This window comes from Rhineura floridana, chromosome 4 (genome assembly GCF_030035675.1).
Source record: "Rhineura floridana isolate rRhiFlo1 chromosome 4, rRhiFlo1.hap2, whole genome shotgun sequence".
In the NCBI taxonomy this organism is placed as follows: domain Eukaryota; kingdom Metazoa; phylum Chordata; class Lepidosauria; order Squamata; family Rhineuridae; genus Rhineura; species Rhineura floridana.
This window is the reverse complement of record NC_084483.1, coordinates 162682982-162701808: the sequence shown is the minus strand read 5'-3', so window position 1 is coordinate 162701808 and position 18827 is coordinate 162682982. Positions and strand designations below refer to the sequence as shown.

At 41.3% G+C, this 18827-nt stretch overlaps 2 protein-coding genes across 2 annotated transcripts in view; one reads left to right on the top strand and one right to left on the bottom strand.

The window, feature by feature from the left end:
- Window positions 1–16277, top strand: part of XDH (xanthine dehydrogenase) — an 82688-nt gene extending 66411 nt beyond the window's left edge. The window contains exons 30-37 of the mRNA XM_061625000.1: window positions 79–207; window positions 1754–1828; window positions 2933–2985; window positions 5879–5993; window positions 6936–7001; window positions 8988–9176; window positions 11775–11942; window positions 13630–16277. Of these exons, the coding sequence (XP_061480984.1) occupies window positions 79–207; window positions 1754–1828; window positions 2933–2985; window positions 5879–5993; window positions 6936–7001; window positions 8988–9176; window positions 11775–11942; window positions 13630–13680 (846 nt within the window). The 3' untranslated portion in view covers window positions 13681–16277. The remainder of the gene's footprint in view (window positions 1–78; window positions 208–1753; window positions 1829–2932; window positions 2986–5878; window positions 5994–6935; window positions 7002–8987; window positions 9177–11774; window positions 11943–13629) is intronic.
- A 1773-nt stretch (window positions 16278–18050) lies between these two features.
- EHD3 (EH domain containing 3) overlaps window positions 18051–18827 on the bottom strand; it is a 39415-nt gene continuing 38638 nt past the window's right edge. The window contains 1 exon segment of the mRNA XM_061625001.1: window positions 18051–18143. Coding sequence (XP_061480985.1) covers window positions 18135–18143 — 9 coding nt within the window. The 3' untranslated portion in view covers window positions 18051–18134.

The window sequence follows — 18827 nt, the reverse complement described above, 5'->3', positions numbered from 1 at the left end:
ACGTCCTATAAAGTGAAGACGTATTATAGGTGATAAAGACTGCAGCGAAGATCATGATAGGCCATTGTCTCTTTGCAGGTTGCCAGCAAAACTCTTGGAATACCCACCTCCAAGATCCATATCAGTGAGACAAGCACCAACACAGTGCCAAACACATCTCCGACAGCAGCTTCTGTCAGTGCTGATATCAATGGGATGGCTGTCTCAGTAAGTGGCACACCACTTTACAATTGATTAGTTATCAGTGTGCAGCAAGCAACCATATGTTTGTAGCTTCAGAAATACAGACATATCTGTTCAAGTGTAATTTGAATGGTGTGTCATACATTTTTGTGAGTCTCAAGTTATATTTGGACGCTGCTGCTAAAGAGAGAGGTGTCTTGTTTAACATTGTTTATGTCTGTTTTTAAATTCTGCACTTGGAATACTGTGTACAGTTCTGGTCATCTCACCAGAAAAAGGATATTATAGATCTGGAAAAGGTTTGGAAAAGGGCAACTAGAATGATCAAAGGGTTGGAGCAACTCCCCTATTTGAGGGAAGGTTACATTTGGGGCTTTTTAATTTAGAAAAAAGGTTAGTGAGGGGAGACTTGGTTGAAATGTGTAAATTATGCATGGTGTCAAGAAGATGGATAAAGCAATTTTTTTCTCCTTCTCATAATGGACTCTGGGACCATTCAATATAGCTCAGTGTTGGAAGATCCAGGGCAGACCAAAGAGAGTACTTCTCTTTTGTGCACATCCTATATTTAAACTTTGGAATTTGCTCCCACAAGATGAAGTGATGGCCACCAACCTGGATGCATTTAGAAGAGGTTTATGCAATTTCATGGAGTATAAGGCTATCAATGCCTATAAACCATGATGGCTATGCTGTGCCTCTACTCTTGGAGGCTGTATGCCTCTGAATACCAGTTGCTGTGGAGAGTGCTATTGTACTCAGGCCTTACTTGTGGGTTTAGGAACATGGGTAGCTGCCTTATATTGAATCAGACCATTGGTCCACCTAGTTCAGTATTGCCTACACTGACTGGCAGCAGCTCTCCATAGTTTCAGGCAAGAGCGTCTCCCAGCCCTACCTGGAGGTGCTGAGGATTGTACTTGAGACTTTCTGTGTGCAAGGTAGATGCTCTATCCCTGAGCTATGGCCTTTTCCCAGAGGCATCTGTTGAGCTGCTGTGAGGACTAGATGGGCCTTTGGCCTGATTCAGCATGCCTCTTTTTAAGTGCTAAACATGTGATACTCCAATCAGGAATAATTCCATGCTTGTAGGCTTTCCAAAGTCATCTGACTGGCCAATGTTGGTACCATAAGACCATACTATCTCCTCCCTCATTCTGACTCAGGGCTCTTCTTATACAGTATGCAATTTCAGTTTATAAAGCTAAACTATGTTCAAAGTTATGTGAAATGACCCAGTCCTGAAGTCCTGAAAGAGTTTCTTCTTCATCATCCTTCCATTGTTTCTATCAACAGCAAAGGCAGTAAATTCTCCAAATAGCGCTACAGCTGCCATCATCCCTGACCAAGTCATGCTGGCTGGGGCTGTTGGGAATTTGAATAAAATCTGGGCTAATATTGTTAACACCAACTGGCTGGAGCCTTCAGAAGACAATCATGTGATATGTGATCACCTGATGTCACATTAAGATGAATGAAAATGCAATCTGTAAGCACTATAATCAAGTATGCACAAAGGACATGGACATGTTTTTAATCTATTGCCGTTTGCTTTTGATTCTCTTTTTAGAATGCTTGTCAGACTATCTTAAAGAGATTGGAGCCCATCAAATCTGCCAAACCAACAGGATCCTGGGAAGAGTGGGTATGTCTGCATCCTCTGCAAGTTTAGAGTTTGGAAGTATGGCATCAATTTGCTACCATTAGGAAATAATCAATAATCTATTCATTCATTCTGGTTTGGTAAGGGACTAAAGGAGCTAGTAGGGGACTGACTGATATTCTGACAGCTTTTCCACCCGTGCTGTATGCCAGTGGTGGCTGGTGGCTCCATGTGTGGGGCAGTGGAATCTGCTCTGGGATTTAGCAAAAACTTCCAAGGAGCTGTCCGGTGCTGAACCTATTTTGGGGTTATGTTTCGGCACCTTGGACAGCTCCTTGAAAGTTCAGACTAAAACCCAGAGCAGATTCCACTGCCACACTGATGTGGAGCCAGCAGCCGCCACTGATGTGTGCCCAAAACGAGTATCAAGCTTTGTGGCATCAACAAGAGAAACTTGGAATTCTATGCGTGCAGAGTGCTGGTGCAATTGATGCACCTCTCAACTGTAATGGCTATGCAGCTTCTTTCCCCTTGTTCCTTCCCTTAGCTTGGTGCCTTTCCCACTTTATCCCACCATCTTGTTCCATAATCATCCTGTACTGACATTGTATGATGAGCCTTCAAAGGACTGATGCTGGTGAATGGACCTCTTCTGTACTGTGACCTCTGCTATAGGATGGGATGTTACTGGTACAAAAGCAGGCTGTCCATAGATTTGAGTTGGCAAGCACAGAAGCAGAATTTGTTGTGATCAGCTCTTGTGATGTATTTTATTTTGGTTTCTTGTGGTTTTTTCCCAATTGTGAATGGTAGTTTGTATTTTATTCTTTATATAAGCCTTGCAGCGAACACCCTCTAGAACTCACACATAGCCTTTTCTCTGTGATTTTTAAATGACGGTATGTCACAACAATAGTAGAATCTGTTTAATAGCTGCATTTGCACACTGCTGAACAAGCTGACCATAAGAGGTGCTGAGTGTAAGATTTTATAAATAATGGTGCTCTCATTTTTGCACATGGATAGAGTGCATTCATTTTTGTTTTGCCAAAGGATACCTCCATTCTTATCTTTTCCAGAATGCATTCTAGTTTAGTAGAACTTTAAAAAATCAAATACAAACAGCTCTCTGTGTATTCTCCTCAGGTGTCAGCAGCCTACTCTGATTGTGTGAGTCTGTCAGCTACAGGATTTTATAGGTAAGTCAGTGTAGAAGTGGAATTCCAAAGAATGTTATATATGTTCTTGGCATTTGAGGACTCTTTATCTCTGCTGGTCTGGATGAAGTTTGAACTAATTTTGTAAAGTGTTTGAACATATAATAATAATAATAAAAGAAAAGAAAAAAAGATAGGATTCAGTAATCTCCTGCATGACGGCTATATTCTCTAAATGTTATGTGCCTGCTAACTTCCCTTAGCAATGAAGTCCCCATCTGCAGTATGCCCTTGGGCCATTATATGCATATAAAAGAGCATTTTTCATTGATGCACATCATTATATCTAAAAGTATGCTAAATGATGCTTCATAGTTCCTTACTGTGTGTTAAGATTCCAAAGTAAAATGAAGCCTTTAATATTCTGCTCTGTACATTCAGAATTAGGTGTTTCCTGCAAGCTTTGAAAAACCTTAGCTACACTTTATCTAATGTGGGCCCCCCAGATGCTGTAGACTCCAACTACCATCAGCTCCAGCCAGCATTGGCAAAGGCCAGGATTGATGCGAGCTGGAGTCCACAACATCTGGACTCTGGAGAAGAGCACATATCTACTCCTGCAGAAGATCCATAACTATCTACCAGTTTAGATTTACCAGTGTTTTTCTCAATTACCTTATTAGGAAACTGAAGCCTTTTATAGAAAGTTCTACTTTGATGCAGCAACTCAGGCTTCACATGAGCTTGCAAGTCATTTGCACATTCTTTTATGTGCAACATAAGTATACAATTTATTTTTGATAGCTTACTGTTATTTTAATTGTGTTCCATGATTTTTAAATATATGATTTATTCTTATGTAAATCACTTTAAGGTCACTTGGTGCTGAAAAGTAATATATAAACACATTAAATAATAATAAGCATTTAAAAAATCCTTGGCAACATCCTCATTCCAACAATAGTTTCAGCAATAGGCAACCAATTAAAGCCTAGGGCTGAGTGAAAATGGCCTCCCAAAATTATCCATAGTGAAACTGAGATGGGCATTTTCCTGAGGAGTCGAACTAAAATATTCAAAGAGCAGAGCTTGGAAGTAACTAGTTACAAGTAACAAATTACTTGTAATTCATTACATTTTTGAGTAACGAGTGGGTAATTCCTTTACATTTTGATTGTAATAGAACTAGGAGTAATTTTACTACTTTTGTGAAGTAATTGTAACGTTTCCAGAATTACTTTTGGGCATTACTTGGGGGGAGGAGCAGGGGAAGTCTTCTGTTCCTTTGATTTGTGGATGAAAATCATGTGCCTCAAACTGGGCTTCTGTGCAGTGGCGCTCTTTCCTCATGCTCTGTGGATGGGTAGGAGGTGATGAGGAAGGAGGCGCAGAGTGAGATGGGGTGGAGTGCAAAAAAAAATGATTTAAAAAAATGGATAGTGGTGGTGAAGAATAGAGTGGAGGGGAAAAGGATCCGGGGGTCAAGAACATGGATAAAGGAGGCAGCAGCAGAATGGAGATAAAGAACTGTGGAGGTGAAAGATAACGTGTGTGTGTGTGTGTGTGTGTGTGTGTGTGTGTGTGTGTGTGAGAGAGAGAGAGAGAGAGAGAGAGAGAGAATATTGTGTTTGCACTTGGCACACAAACTGGCCTCCACCACCCTCTCTGGCTACTGTGCTGCATTTGCAGTATTTTAACTTTTTTGCATCTCAGGGGAAAATGTGTGGTTGAGTGAGTGTTCCTTAGTTGGTGGCAGAGCAGGGTCTGGGAGGTGGTTAAGTGATAGAGATTATGCTGGCTGGCTGAGTGGGGGGGTTGCACTTAGTTTCACGTGCCAAGATCTGAGTAGTGGCCTCAGCCTCCCTCCTCCCCCCTTACCAGCTGAGAGATCACCATTGCTATCTTATGAATAAAAATAATTATTCTATTACCTCTGTATGTGTTTGTTTATTTTTAATGTTGTTTTAGGCTACTTAGATGTGCAGCAGCCAAGGCCAGCACCTTGTAGGTGTTTTTCCTAAGTAACTGAAATGTAATTGTAGTGATTACTTTGGAGGAAAAGTAAAGTAATCAGTTACTTTCAGAGCAATTGTAATTGTAACGGTAATTACTACTTGTTTGGGCCATGTAACTGTAACTGTAATTTATTACTTTTAAAAAGTAATCTTCCAAGCTCTGTCAAAGAGTTCAGGTGGAGTTCAAAGGGGGGGAATAAAAATGCCGGAAAGTTCTTTTCTAATAAATATTGTCTTGCTCCATTTTTGGTTCATGTTGGTGAATGAAGGAAGCAATGGAATAAGGGGAGGACTGGAAGGAGTAGGGATCGAGTCCATTGCTTTCTTCAACAGTGTTAAAACAGTATTAAAACTGGGTCCACAGTTGCATATAGGACAGGAGCGACTGGCAAACAGGGCTGGTAAGGGGTGTGGTCTGGGGAGAGTCCCAAGGGACAGAGAGAGTGGTCTGGAGGGCCACATTTGGGCCCTGGACCTGTGATTCCCCATCCCTGGCTTTTCCCCAAGTCTCCTGGCTTGCTCCATTATAATGTGGTAGGTCCACAGCTGGAACTCCTTGGAGTGTCATGAGTGAGGAAGGAGGAGGCATAGTACTAGGGGAATGTGGACAGGAGGTCAGAGAGCAGGTAAACATCTGCTAAAGCTTAAGGGATAAGAAGGGAGAGGGGAGGAAGAGTGGGGAAGCAGAGAGGCAGGGAAACAGAGCAATCAAAAGTGTTCAAATTCCCACATTTTTGCAAAAACCAGCTAATTATGATTACCTCAAACTTCCCTGAACTCTTTTGAGTCCAGTAACTTTTTTGCATTTTTGCACATCAGGTTATGATTCAATTGGGGTTAAAAAAACAACAATTTTCAGTGAAGCGATGAGTAAAATTCCTGCAGATTTTATTTTTTCCTCCTTTCTTGCCACTCTTAAGAATCCCTGACCTTGGATATGACTTTGAGAAGAACGAAGGAAAGCCCTTCTGTTACTTTGCTTATGGCGTTGCCTGTTCTGAGGTTGAGGTAGACTGTCTGACAGGTGACCATAAGGTAAGGAAGCTAGGCAGATACTTAAAAGTACATCTTTGTTCTGGTGGGGGACAATGTATCTAAATAATTTGAGAGTATTTGATGATACATTTTATGTTCAGCTCTAGTATTCATGATGTGGCCTTGAGCAAAAGACTTTTGTGTATATTGGAAATTGGGAACCAAATATTCTTCAGATGTTGCTGGACTCCCATTAGCCCCAGCCATCATGAACAACAGTCAGAGATGATGGGAGTTGTAGCCATACAACATCTGGAGGGCCAAAGGTTTTGCATTCCTGGTGTATATGTATTTCTCTCCCCTCCCCCCAGTTATGATGATCATGTACTTCAGAGTTAATGATATTCTGAGGATGGTTTCCATGCATTTACAAGCTGTAAAGGCCTGCATCCAAGTTCAAAAGGCTCCAACTATTAGATGGAGCCAACACTTTTTTTTGCTGAAGTGCTCAAAGCCCTTCACATCTATTTTCCCCATGATCCTTGCAACAATTTTGTAATTTCGGCCACTTTTCTTATCTCTGTATTGTCAATGGACGTGGCTTAGAAATAGTGGCGTGTTCCAGGCATACAGTGCATTCACGGCTGGACTGAGAGTTGACCTGCTTCAGCTCATAGCTTAGGCTCTGAGCTATTATGTAACACCAGCTATAGACACTATGACAATGCAAGGTCAAATAAGACTTGTGGAAGGGTCATAGCTTAGTGATAGAGCATCTGCTTTGTATGCAGAAGACTCTATATTCAGTTCCTGAAATCTCCAGGTAGAACTGAGAAGGACTCCTGCATGAAAACCTGGAGAGCTCCTGCCAGTCATTGTAGACAACATTGAGCTAGATGGACTCAGTTTAAAGTTGCTTCCTATGGTCATATGTTTCAGTTTTCATTCATTGCATAATGTAAGTCCTGCACTTGTTCATTCTCTGCTTTTATCAATATTTAGAATCTTTGCACAGACATTGTGATGGATGTTGGCACCAGCTTGAATCCAGCTATAGATATAGGGCAGGTAAGCAATATAACATGCTGGTGTTTGTTGAAGCTAAAGCAGATGTGCGTGCAAGCAAGATGATTAAATTAGTTAATGAGCAGCAACAGACCTGATAAACAGCAGCATAAACTGTTTTGGCATGAGAGGTTGTTAATTGTTAATTTATTATTAGCTTGTGTTTGCTCATCAAGATTTTGGCATGTGATTCATTTCTGCACAACAGCTGGAAAATGGAAAAACATTTAGATCTACTGCTGAATGCACTATTCCAAGCTTTGTTTTGGCTGCCATTTTCACATCACTTATTCCAGTGTAGTTTCACTTACTGCATTGGCCTCACTGCAGGAAGTTGTCAAAGGACTATAGCTTTGGATAGACTTAACCTTATATTTTGGAGTTCACATTTTATTTTAACCTGCAGACCACCTGAACCTTTAAAACCAGACAGGCAACATAGTGTTGAGGCTTCCTGTATGGTGAAAACTGGGCAGATACAGGTCAGCATGTCTATGATGCCATTGTGATAAGGCTCTTGTGCTGTGCCCACCCCCAAGCCAGATGTGGGGAAACTTTGGCCCTCCAGATGTTGCTGAACTCCAACTCCCACTATCTCTAGCCATTGGCCATGCTTGCTGGGGCTGTTGGGAGTTGCAGTTCAGCAACATCTGGAGGGCCAAAGGTTTCCCATACTTGTCCTGGATCAATAAGGTGGGTGGCCGTGACGGAGAGGTCCCTATTGTGGTCCAATAGCTATGGGAATTCCCTCCGATTGGACCTGCACCAAATGTCTATGCTACAGGCTTTGTGGAAGGCCCTAAAGACTTCTCCCCTCCCTCTGGCCTTCTGGGCATAATGTTCATTAGCTGGGTGATGGTCTGTCTCACTTATGTTTTCTCCTGTTCTGTATTTTTTTTTTAAAGTTGTGTGTTGCTGACTTGTAGTGTTAAGGTTGTTTAATACTATTTTTATCTTTTGTTTTGATTATAAACTGTTTTGGATGGGCATTTGCCCAGAAATATGGCCTAATAATATTTTAAATAAAAAAATGTCTCTTAGACACAAATTGTTAAAAATGAATTTCACATTTATATGTCATGCTCTTCATTCTGTCTTCATTCACTACTACTGATATAACATTGGTTCCATTTGGGCTAAGCTTAAACTATGCTTTAGCATTATGTGAAGAAGTGTAAGGCTCATGAGCTCCCTTTCCTCCTCTGGCACAGCTGTAAGGAGGAGATTGGCAGCTTCTGCTTCTGTTTTTCATTAATAATGATTTATAATTATGTCTGAATCCAGATGAACTGTGGTTAGTCTTAACTATGTTTTAGGAAAACAAATCAGCTTCAAATAGTGGTTGACAATCCTGGCTTATTTCCCTGAACGGCAGGTGAGACTAACCACAGTTTTGGGTTTATATAACAATAAATAATGATTAACTGAAAACAGAAGCAAAAGTTGCCAGTCTTGTAGCCAAGCCGGAGAGGAAAGTGCTTGTGCACAGAGGCTTGTGCACATAACATTATACCATAGTTTAGCACTGAAGCTAAACCAGATAATAATTTTCAAGTTATGATGGGATGCCACACAATTATTTAATAGTGCATTGGCAATATGTACAGTAGTTTGTTTTAAAGCATAAAAGATGGAGAAGCTTATTTCCGAATAAAATTTATCATTTGCTTTGCCACTGATGAGTAATGAAAGACTAACTGAAACGTTTAATAAGATATTGCTTTTTCTTAAGCACTGAATAACTTTAGTTTGCCCGCCACACTCATTGGACTAAGGAGCAGTTCCAGGATAGATAGCATGGCTTCCACACAGGTTTGGTCTCTTTGAAAATTAAGCCCTACTAAATTAAATGTCTTGGAATTTGACCTAAGTACGTGCATTAATTTGATACCTTTGAAATATTCCATTTGCAACCTATTTTGTTTTTAGGTTGATGGAAAGAAAGAAAGGGAAAATGTGATTTGATTGTGGTTTACATTACATTTCCAGATAGAAGGAGCCTTTGCCCAAGGTGTTGGGCTCTTTACCCTAGAGGAGCTGCGTTATTCCCCAGAAGGCAACCTGTACACCCGAGGTCCTGGAATGTACAAAATCCCTGCATTTGGTGACATCCCAACAGAATTCCATGTGTCTCTTCTCCGAGACTGTCCAAACAGCAAAGCCATTTATTCATCCAAGGTACAGCATCATCTGGAGATGCAGCTTTGTCATATAGGCTATGCATTTCAACACAAAATAAACAACAGTGATGGGATGATGAATGATATTCAAGCCAAGTATTTTATCCCCCCTTTTGTTTTGTATTTCTTAGAGCAGTAACAATGATAAATACAGCGTACATATAGAGCAGAACATTAGTCTTCATTCCTTTCAGAGTTGGGACATTTGAACACCAACTGGCAAAACAGGGCCAGAACCCAGCAAAGAATTGGTTATGTTTTAGCCCAGTTATATCAATGAACTTAAGCAGGCCTCTGTGCCAGATCTGTGGCCTTAGCTATATATAGCTATGTCTCTCCCTGTCTGATTTTGCTTCTCTCTTCCCATTCCTCTTCCTGTGCCTGATTTTCTTTTGCTCTGTCTGTCCTCTTCTCTTCAAAAAAACTTTTTAAAAGATGGGATACGGCAGGGGTAGCCAACATGGTGCCATCTAGAAGTTGTAGACTACTTCTCCCATCATCCCTGACTATTGCCAGTATTGGAGTTTAGTGCGCAATGGCCCCATCTGCGCTATAAACATAAAATAGTATTGTACTACTTTAAGCAGATGTAGCTTCCCCCAAAGAATCCTGAGGACTGCAGTTAGTAAAGGGTGCTGAGTGTCCACTTCCCTCACAGAGCTACAATTCCCAGAGTCCCCTGGGAAGAGGGATTGACTGTTAAACCACTCTGGGAGTTGTAGCTCTGTGAAGGGAATAGGGGTCTCCTAACAACTCTCAGCAGCCTTAACAACACTATGCTTCCCAGGAGTCTTTGGGGGAAGCCATAACTATTTAAAGTGGTATGATACTACTTTAAATATATAGTGCAGGTGGGGCCAATGTCTGGAGGGCACCACCTTGGCTACCTGTGGGTTGGGCAAAACTCTGGTACATGAATTGTGACCTAGTGCAAAGACCAATGGATTATAATAACGTGGTTAATCTTTATATAACATTGCCTTCTAGTGGACTGAATATGAATGCTCAAGTGTGCTTTATGGACTCTTACCTAAACATGTTTTATCTTGCTCTCAAACATCTTAACAGCTTTTCTATAGGGTATTCTGAAGTTATCCATTTGTTCTACAGGTGTTACTGGCCATCACATTTTTATAACATTGTAAATGTCTCCTCACTGTACGGATAGTTGCTTTCTCTGAAAATTAAGCCAGGATTAATAGTGCAATTTGAGACTTTATCATACATGTTTAGACAACAAGATATTAATCATGGGTTCCTGTACTTCATCTCCCAGAGACAAATTTTATGCCATAATTTAGCAGCACTATATTATTAACATTCAGGTGGAAGTACTTTATTAACATTTAGGCAGAATTTTCAAACATTCCAGTTCACCCAGGCGTTTGATGGCTTGAAAGATATTGTTCCTGTCAACCTAGAAATTAGTTAGCTGTTATTATTTTATCATTTGCTGTTTAGTTTGCCACCCTGGGCTCCTTTGAGAGGAAGGGTGGAATAAAAATGAATAAAAAAATAAAAAATAAGAACTCAGGGCAGGGATTTGTGCCCTTCAGGCTTTGTTGGATTACAGCTCCCATCATCCCTGACCCTTGACCATGCTGGCAGGGGCTGATGGGTGTTGGAGCCTAACCACCTCTGGAAGGAACCATGTTGGCTACCCCTGACTTAGGGCATGATTCATCCTCTAGCTGTGCATGGGAGGATCCCCATAATGCTCAGTGGAGTCTTTATCCTTCCCTTTCCCTTCCCTACCGCTGTTCCTCAGCTGAACTGACAGCATATGACAACAAAACCCAGCCATCTGATATGGGAGGGCTGTGCCTTGGGGAGACGTGGTATAGCTGGATTTAATTATAGGAACCAGAGGTGTACATGGGCTTCCCATAGCAGGCAAGGGCTGGGTACATTCTTGAATATTAATGCCTTGCTAAAGACTAGCATGCGAGGAGGAGCAGGAAAGGGCTCCCTCATGCCCTATAGGGAATCTCCTCCTATGTGCCCAGGGATGGCTTAGGTCCTTTGTTTCCTCTTCAAGGTCCACAACTCTTTTAAGATTGTGTCACCTTTTCTTATTAGCTGTTCATGAAAGGGAAGGTGACTATATAGCTTAAACTGATGACATTTTGAACTGCTTACAAGGGGGTTGAAGGGTAGACACAACAATTTGTGCAAAAAGGGTGTCTTTCAATAAATGTACTTCCCACGGTTGTGTCTGATAAGGTGGAAGTCTCCACCTAGAGCAGGTGTGGGGAATCTTTGGCCCTCTGGATGTTCTGTACTACAACTCCCATTAGCTGCAGCAAGCACGCCTAATGGCCAGGGATGATGGGAGTTGTAGTTCAGCGGCATCTCGAGGGCCAAAGGTTCCCGATACCTGACCTAGAGTGAAACTTCTAGTGCAATTGTCAATTACTTCATAAAGACAATTTCCCAGCCATTCATACAATTTCCCAGCCAATATGGTGAGCAGTTTCTCTGTGGGCTATGATTTAATGGTGGCTGGGGCAATGATGATGCTCTTTATTTATTTATTATTTGATTTATATCCCTCCCTTCCTCCCAGCAGGAGCTTTAATTTCTTTAATTTTTGTAGGCTGTGGGTGAACCTCCCTTGTTCCTGTCAGCCTCTGTGTTTTATGCCATCAAAGATGCCATTGTCTCTGCAAGGGAAGAATCGGGACTAAAAGAGCTATTCAGACTGGACAGCCCAGCCACCCCAGAGAGAATACGCAATGTTTGTGTTGATATCTTCACCAAAATGGTAGGTTAATTTGCCTCCATTTTACCTTCTGCAATGTAATTCAGTAATCATTCCACAGTTGTCCACAAGAAGGTTAACACAAACCAGGGCTCACCTTTCATTTCAATGGTAATGGTTTTCCCAAACAGTAACTAATACTTAGCATTTGAATAGCACTTCTAAGCATGTTAAATGATACACATGCATTGTTAACTGCAATCCTTACAACAACACTGTGCGGTAAGTGAATATTATTATCTGCCATACTGCAGATGTGAGGACTCTGGTCAAGAGAGACTGATTTGCCTAAGGCCATCAACTGGGTTCACAGCTGAGGCAAGATTCAAAATGGGGGATTTCTGATTTCTAGCTTAGTTCAAGGGATTTAGTGCGATGGGAGGTTTTTCAGGTCAGAGCATATAGTGGTTGGCTCTCAACTGAGTTTTTCTTTTCCTTTTTTCTTGGCTGTTCTATCTACTTCCTGGCTAGTTGCCATATTTTTTCTTGCTGAAGCCAGAATTTTTGTTAAAGAGTCAGTCAATTTTTGCACCCCCCATTTTTTGGTGTACATACGCAAATTAAGACCCTTGAGGCTGGTGGGGTTACTGGACAGGGCAAATCCTTGTGCAAATCATCAGCCTCTGTAAAGGACACTCTCAAGGTGACCAGTACCATTTTATGGCATGTGATTCCCTTGCTGTGGGTACAAATGAAAAACACTGAAGCCATCAATGAAACCAGGGCCAAAGATTTCCAAAACTTGATCTAGAGTGAAACTTCTAGTGAAACTGTGAATTGCTAAATAAAGATAATTTCCCAGGCATTAATACTGACCATGGGCCACCTGTACTGGGAGCTGTTTCACTGTGACCTGTGACTTACTGGTGGCTGGAGCAAAGCTTGATGCTCTTTAATCTCTGTAGTCTGTAGGCCAAAAACTGAGTCTTCATGAAAATGTGTCTGTCTGTCTGTTCAGCCTCTGCTCCTAACCTACCCAAGCTTGGTCTCCTAATCCAGGAGTGGGGAAACCTTTGGTTCTCCAACTGTTGATGAACTACAATTCCCATCAACCCCAGCCAGCATGGCCAGTGTTCAGCGATGATAGGAGTTGTTGTTCAGCAACATCTGGAGGGCCAAAGGTTCTCCACACCTGTCCTAATCCCACCCAACTGTCAAAAAGTTTGAAATGAAAAGCTGGACTCAAAGTGTCCTGCAGGGAGTTGACAACAAAACTTCTTTAAAAGCTGTTGCCTGCTTGCTCCTGTTTCTTAACCCCATGCCTGACTTTTTCAGCCATTTTTCCATTCATGTAGGGCTGAACCAGATATACTGCATTTTCCCCATGTCTTTGCCCTGTAATAAATGCCAGCCAGCCAACTTCAGCACTCAGCTTGATAATGTTGCTGTTTGTGTAGAGCAATAGTACCCAATGTGGTGCCCTTTGGATATTGTTGGAACTCCAGTTTCTGTCAGCCCCTGCCAGTATGGTCAGTGGTCAGAGATGCTGGGAGTTGCAGTCTATCGACATCTGGAGGACACTATGATGGCTACTCCTGGTGTAGAGGATAAGTAAATCTGAAGATAGTTGCATTCTGTAGTTCCCTAGCAACAAGACCATGTTAAATCTTGGATTGGGCCTCGACATTTCAGATGGTCACTAATTATTTTCCTTCTTTTTCAATTATTTCAATCTTACTTTTTTCTCCAGTGTCCCTCTGCTGAGCCTGGCACCTTTAAGCCATGGTCTGTGAGAGTATGAATGAAGCAACCTCTAGAAACCCTCTCTGCTGATCAAGCTGGTTCTACCTCGGGACCACAAGAAAGCAATGACTCACTGCTGAAAACAGAACTGTATTCCTGGGTCTGCCCTGCTGATTTAGGAAGCTTTGCAATTCAACTGCTGAATCATCAGTTGTCTAAGAAAAGGGTAATTGTTGATGGATTATAGCTGGGATCAGAGCTTGGAAAAGTTACTTTTTTGAATTACAACTCCCATCAGCCCCAGCCAGCATGACCACTGGATTGGGCTGATGGAAGTTGTAGTTCAACAAAGTAACTTTTCCAAGCTCTAGCTGGGATGTAAATGTAACAACAAAAGAATAGCTTTGCTGTTTGTGAAATTTGATTTTTTGTATGTGGCAGAGATCAGAGAAACACAACCTGTTTGCCAATATGTTCACTTTTAAAGTGTAATTCTTTCAAAGAAATGCTAATTTAGTAGCCAGTCCTCTTCCTTCTTTTGTTTTCTCCTTCATATTTCAGAAGGATGATTGCAAACGACAATGAGGGCAGGACCCCATTGCATTCTCTTGCTGCATCATAATGATGAGGGAAGTTCTTTAACATCTAGCTAATGAGCTCCTAATTTTTGTTCCCAGTCTCTCTCCCCCCCTTTGATATATTGAAGATATCAGATACACTGGAAGAAAATGCACTTTTTGCACAAGGCTTGGCTAATGCTATGATCTCGAATACATCTATTTGGAAGTAAGATGCATTGATTTCAATGCAACTGACTCCAAAGAAAGTGGGTTGAGGGGTGAAAATGCCATAGCCTAGGTGCTTTTAAGTTATGGCAAGCCAGCTTGTCTTGCAACCTACAGTTAGGGTGGCCAGATGCAAAAGAAGACAGGGCTCTGCCTCTTTCAACGGTTGTGCAGAGTAGATGACACGCTGCAACTGCTGAAATCCCCTCTTCTCCACAACTATCAGAAGAGCAGGAGCCTATTTTGCATCAGGCCATCTTACAATGCCTTTCTTATTTGATTTTGCTGAAAATAGTCTAGGCTTTAGTCTGCTGGGTTGCAGTGAGACAGATACTGTGTTGAGGCTCTCAAAGGATTGCTGTTACACCTTACTGTGAAGTACAGAGGCTTTCTGAAGACACTCCATTAGGTGGATATTTATTATAGGCTTTCCTTCTGTGCTATGAAGCTGTGTGCAGCAGCAACTAAAGGCCATTTAGTAGCTATTTTCACATTTCCTAAAGTTATTACAAAATTCTGCAAACTTGGTTGATTCATGTCATGAAAGTTTAAGGCGAACACCACCAAGTGAACTGAAGCACATTGTATGGTTATTCTTGTAGACAGAGCTATCGCTGTGCTTAAATGGCAAAGTAATGGTCCTGAAATGATGCAGAAACGGGAGGGGTCCTGGACAGCTGGCCAGGTTTGCTCCAAGGTTAATCTATGTGCCCCCAAAGATGTATCCATTCATAATACATATGTTTGAATGAAATGTAGCAAACCATGTAAGTCCTCTTGCACAGTTTACACTTCATTTCCCCAGACCGCATAATGCATTCCGTATGCTAAACACCTCCTTTTATAGCAAAACAAAAACAGCCTTATAGGAACAGGCTCCCTGAGAGAAGTAAATGCAAGCTTATCCCCCAGACGTTCAGAAATCAATGCAGTATATCATTCAAGGAAACATTCTGTGTGTGTCATGCCTTTGGGATATAATCTTCTTTGTAACATCAGGCATGTTATATGAAAGCAAAGAACTTTCTGTACCTTTTTAAGAGCAGAAGCATAGTCAGCATTAACTGATGTTTTATTTTCTTGATTGCCGCTAGTAAATTGTACTTTCACAATATAAGAAAATAGCCTACCAGAAGTGGATATGTGTATGAGCCATAATCAAAACACATATTGCTTTTCTAATGGTTTGCTTAGTATGTTAAGATGCCTATCTTGTCTAGGGGCATTACATGCTATTCTAGTACTGTTGAATAATAATAGGTGGTAACCAAGGCTAGTCATACTCAGAGCAGACCCACTGAAATTAATGGGCATGACTAACTTGGTTCCATTCATGTCAAGACATCTACTCCAAGTGGGACTTAATTGAATTTAGTCCAATAAGTTGCCACCACTTTCGCCGTTTACCATTTAATGACTCCTAGCTGTTGATAGATAACATTTTGTGTCTCATTAGAACAAAGAGAATGGATTGATCACATCCCCTATACTGGTGTTATGTTGACTTTTGTGGTTTGTGTAATATTTGTGGTGCACAGGCAGAACAAAGCACATGGCAGCCCTAGTGCAGTGATTTTGTACTACATACTTTTTGCAGAACAAAGGCCATGATTTCTTTCTAGTCCACATAATATTTTGGTAAGCAAAGACACAAACCAAAAGCAATATAAGAAGAAATAGTAATGATGGCCTATCATTGTTAATCCTTGGTAGTGATGACAAGTTTCCAGGAAGCTTTTGCTTTAATTCAAGACTTTATGGAATTTTTTTAATGAGCTTTCTCGTTAGTTGGTGTCTTTGTGATCTGGATATATAAGAAATTCTGCTCGAAATGAACAATTTTGAAAAAATAAATGTACTCTTAAAAGTGGTTTGCAAGCTTGCTCATTATGGTAGCCCTCCACATCTTGTTGGACAAATTCCCCTCAGCCCCACCTAGTATGGCCAATGATCAGGGTTGGTGGGGGTTGTAATCCAGGAACAACTGAAGGGTTACAGGTTTCTCACCCCCTGCTCTAGGGCATGTAAGAGCAGTTTGATTATGGAACCAATGGACTCCAGATGTTGCTGAACTACAACCCCATCAGCCCAGCAAGCATGGTCAATTGTCAGGGATCATAAAAGGTGTAGTTCAGCAACATCTGGAGGGCCAAAGGTCTTAGGTGAAGGCTGCACAGCAGTCTGTAGGTCTGGATTTCCTGCATCCTGTGTTGTGGTCCCAAGGCTGTGGAACTCCCTCCCAACTGAGATTAGATAGGCACCCTCCTTGTTGAACTTCAGGTGCTCCAACAGGCATTTCAAAGCAATGCTCAGTTTTATGATTTTTTAAATATTTTATTTTCTGAAACTTTTGTATGTACACTGCATAGAAAAGCTAATAATTAAGTGGTACATAAATGTCTTAAATAAGTGGTCTAAAAGACCCCCTCCAACTCTACGGTTCTGTGTCAGAATATTGTACACCTCCTTTATGTACATGTGCGCCCAAGTACACACACACATAATATGAAGCTTGACAGTTTCAAAAACCAGCATTAATAGTGCTTTAAACTTCCATAGTATTTCTCAAAGTATTCCATAATCAATTATGAACTTAACCCCCAAGTACGGAATAAAAAGAACATAGGTGACCCTCAGAAGACCAAATGGACATCAGATACAAAAAGGATGGATTAGATTTTATTATAGTCACACACTACTTATAGCAGACCGAAGCTGACCACCTCTCTCATTCACTTTTTCAAAGTAGTTCTCCAGGAAAAAATGATGCTGACCAGGGATTTCTGGTGAAGCGACCAATAAGTAATGTAGATCCCCATTCTGTACACAAGAGGGGCTTTCACTAGATCACCTCAGTTCTGCTACATTCATCTTTGCTTATACAGTAAAGGTCTTTCTCTGTTCTCCTAGCCAAAGTAACCCTAATTCCTTCTTGAAATGCAAGAGAGGTCCCAGAGCAAGCTATGGGGAAAGTGAAATGCAGTAAAGTCAAAGCGAAAGATGTGGCATAGCCGTTTCCTCTGCAGTAGGGACAGTTCACTAAGCATCTGCTTTTCTAACCAGCTATAGGTCCACCGGGTTTTGGAGTCTACGAACTCAGGGATTTGGATGTTTTGTGGCAGCCCATTCCGGAGCATTAAATGTCTCACCTCATTGTCAAGGAATCCAAACATTATGATATAGTCATATTGGATAAGGCATGGTCGACACACACTGACTGATGGTGTCCACTCAATGCTGGCATTCCTGGATCCACTATATAAGATATACTGAATGAACTCCTTGAAGGTTAGGCCATCTGCTAACCCATGCATATAAGCAGAGATAAGTCTCTGGAAAGGCTCCCTGACAAAAATCACTTTTGTGTAGGATTTCAGCATAGCTTCCATTGATGTCAGGTTATACTCACTCAGTGTCTTTTGGTTGCCAAACTGTTGGTGATGGGGAATTGGCATCTGCAATGTAACATCTTCTTTCTCCTCCAGCATCTCCAATAGCTTCTCCCAGCCTTCCACCCCACTGGCTGGTATGTAGCAATATAGGAAATGTAGTCTGTGGTCCACCATAATTGAAGACAGCACCTGGGAAGCTTCCTGTTGGATAGGTGGAAGCTTGGTGATTTTACCTGTTTTATTGCAGAAGGACCTCAGGGTCTTTTTCCTGAGCTGCTGAATATGTATGAAAGCATCAAATGTCAGTGGTAAATCTTCTTCCAGACCTGCAGTGGTCATATTACCTGCAAAATGTGATATGAGGAGGAAAGGGATTTTGTTCATTCAAGGAATGTGTGCAAAGGACTTTGGACCTGGGATTAAATTATTCTCTCTGGTTTGTATGGAAGGATTATTACTCAGTTGTTTTATTGCCACCAATTACTAACCAACAGTGGACAATTGAAATAGACTTCTGAATGTGCTTTATTTTTAAATGCTATGCACAAATCTGTAAAATACTTTCAAATTATAATCTATATGAAAAAGAAGAGTAAAAGCAAGAAAATATAATTTACTCTAATAATTTTGTGATGTGCTGGCAGGTCAGCAACCCCTCCCCTCCAGTATTAGCTAATCATCAGGGCTTATATAGGGCCATATGTGGCACTTTGCAAGCCCCGATGCTCAGTGGATTTGTGGGCAAAAATGGACGACCTGATGTCATTGTGATGGGCGACTGACTAAGGTAACAGGATCGCAATCATAGTTAATAATCCATAACCTATGCCTCTGTGAAAATAACTGCTGAATTCTTTGCCAGATGAAATATTTCAGTGGTGGAACCACATTGAAACACACTAAGTTACTGGAATGTGAAAGGCTCTGGCAAAGATCCAAATGGCTTCTACAACACAGTAGGCTTCTGTATCAACATGGCATGATGTCATCATTGCACAATGCATACACAGGCATCAGTGAAGGATGAT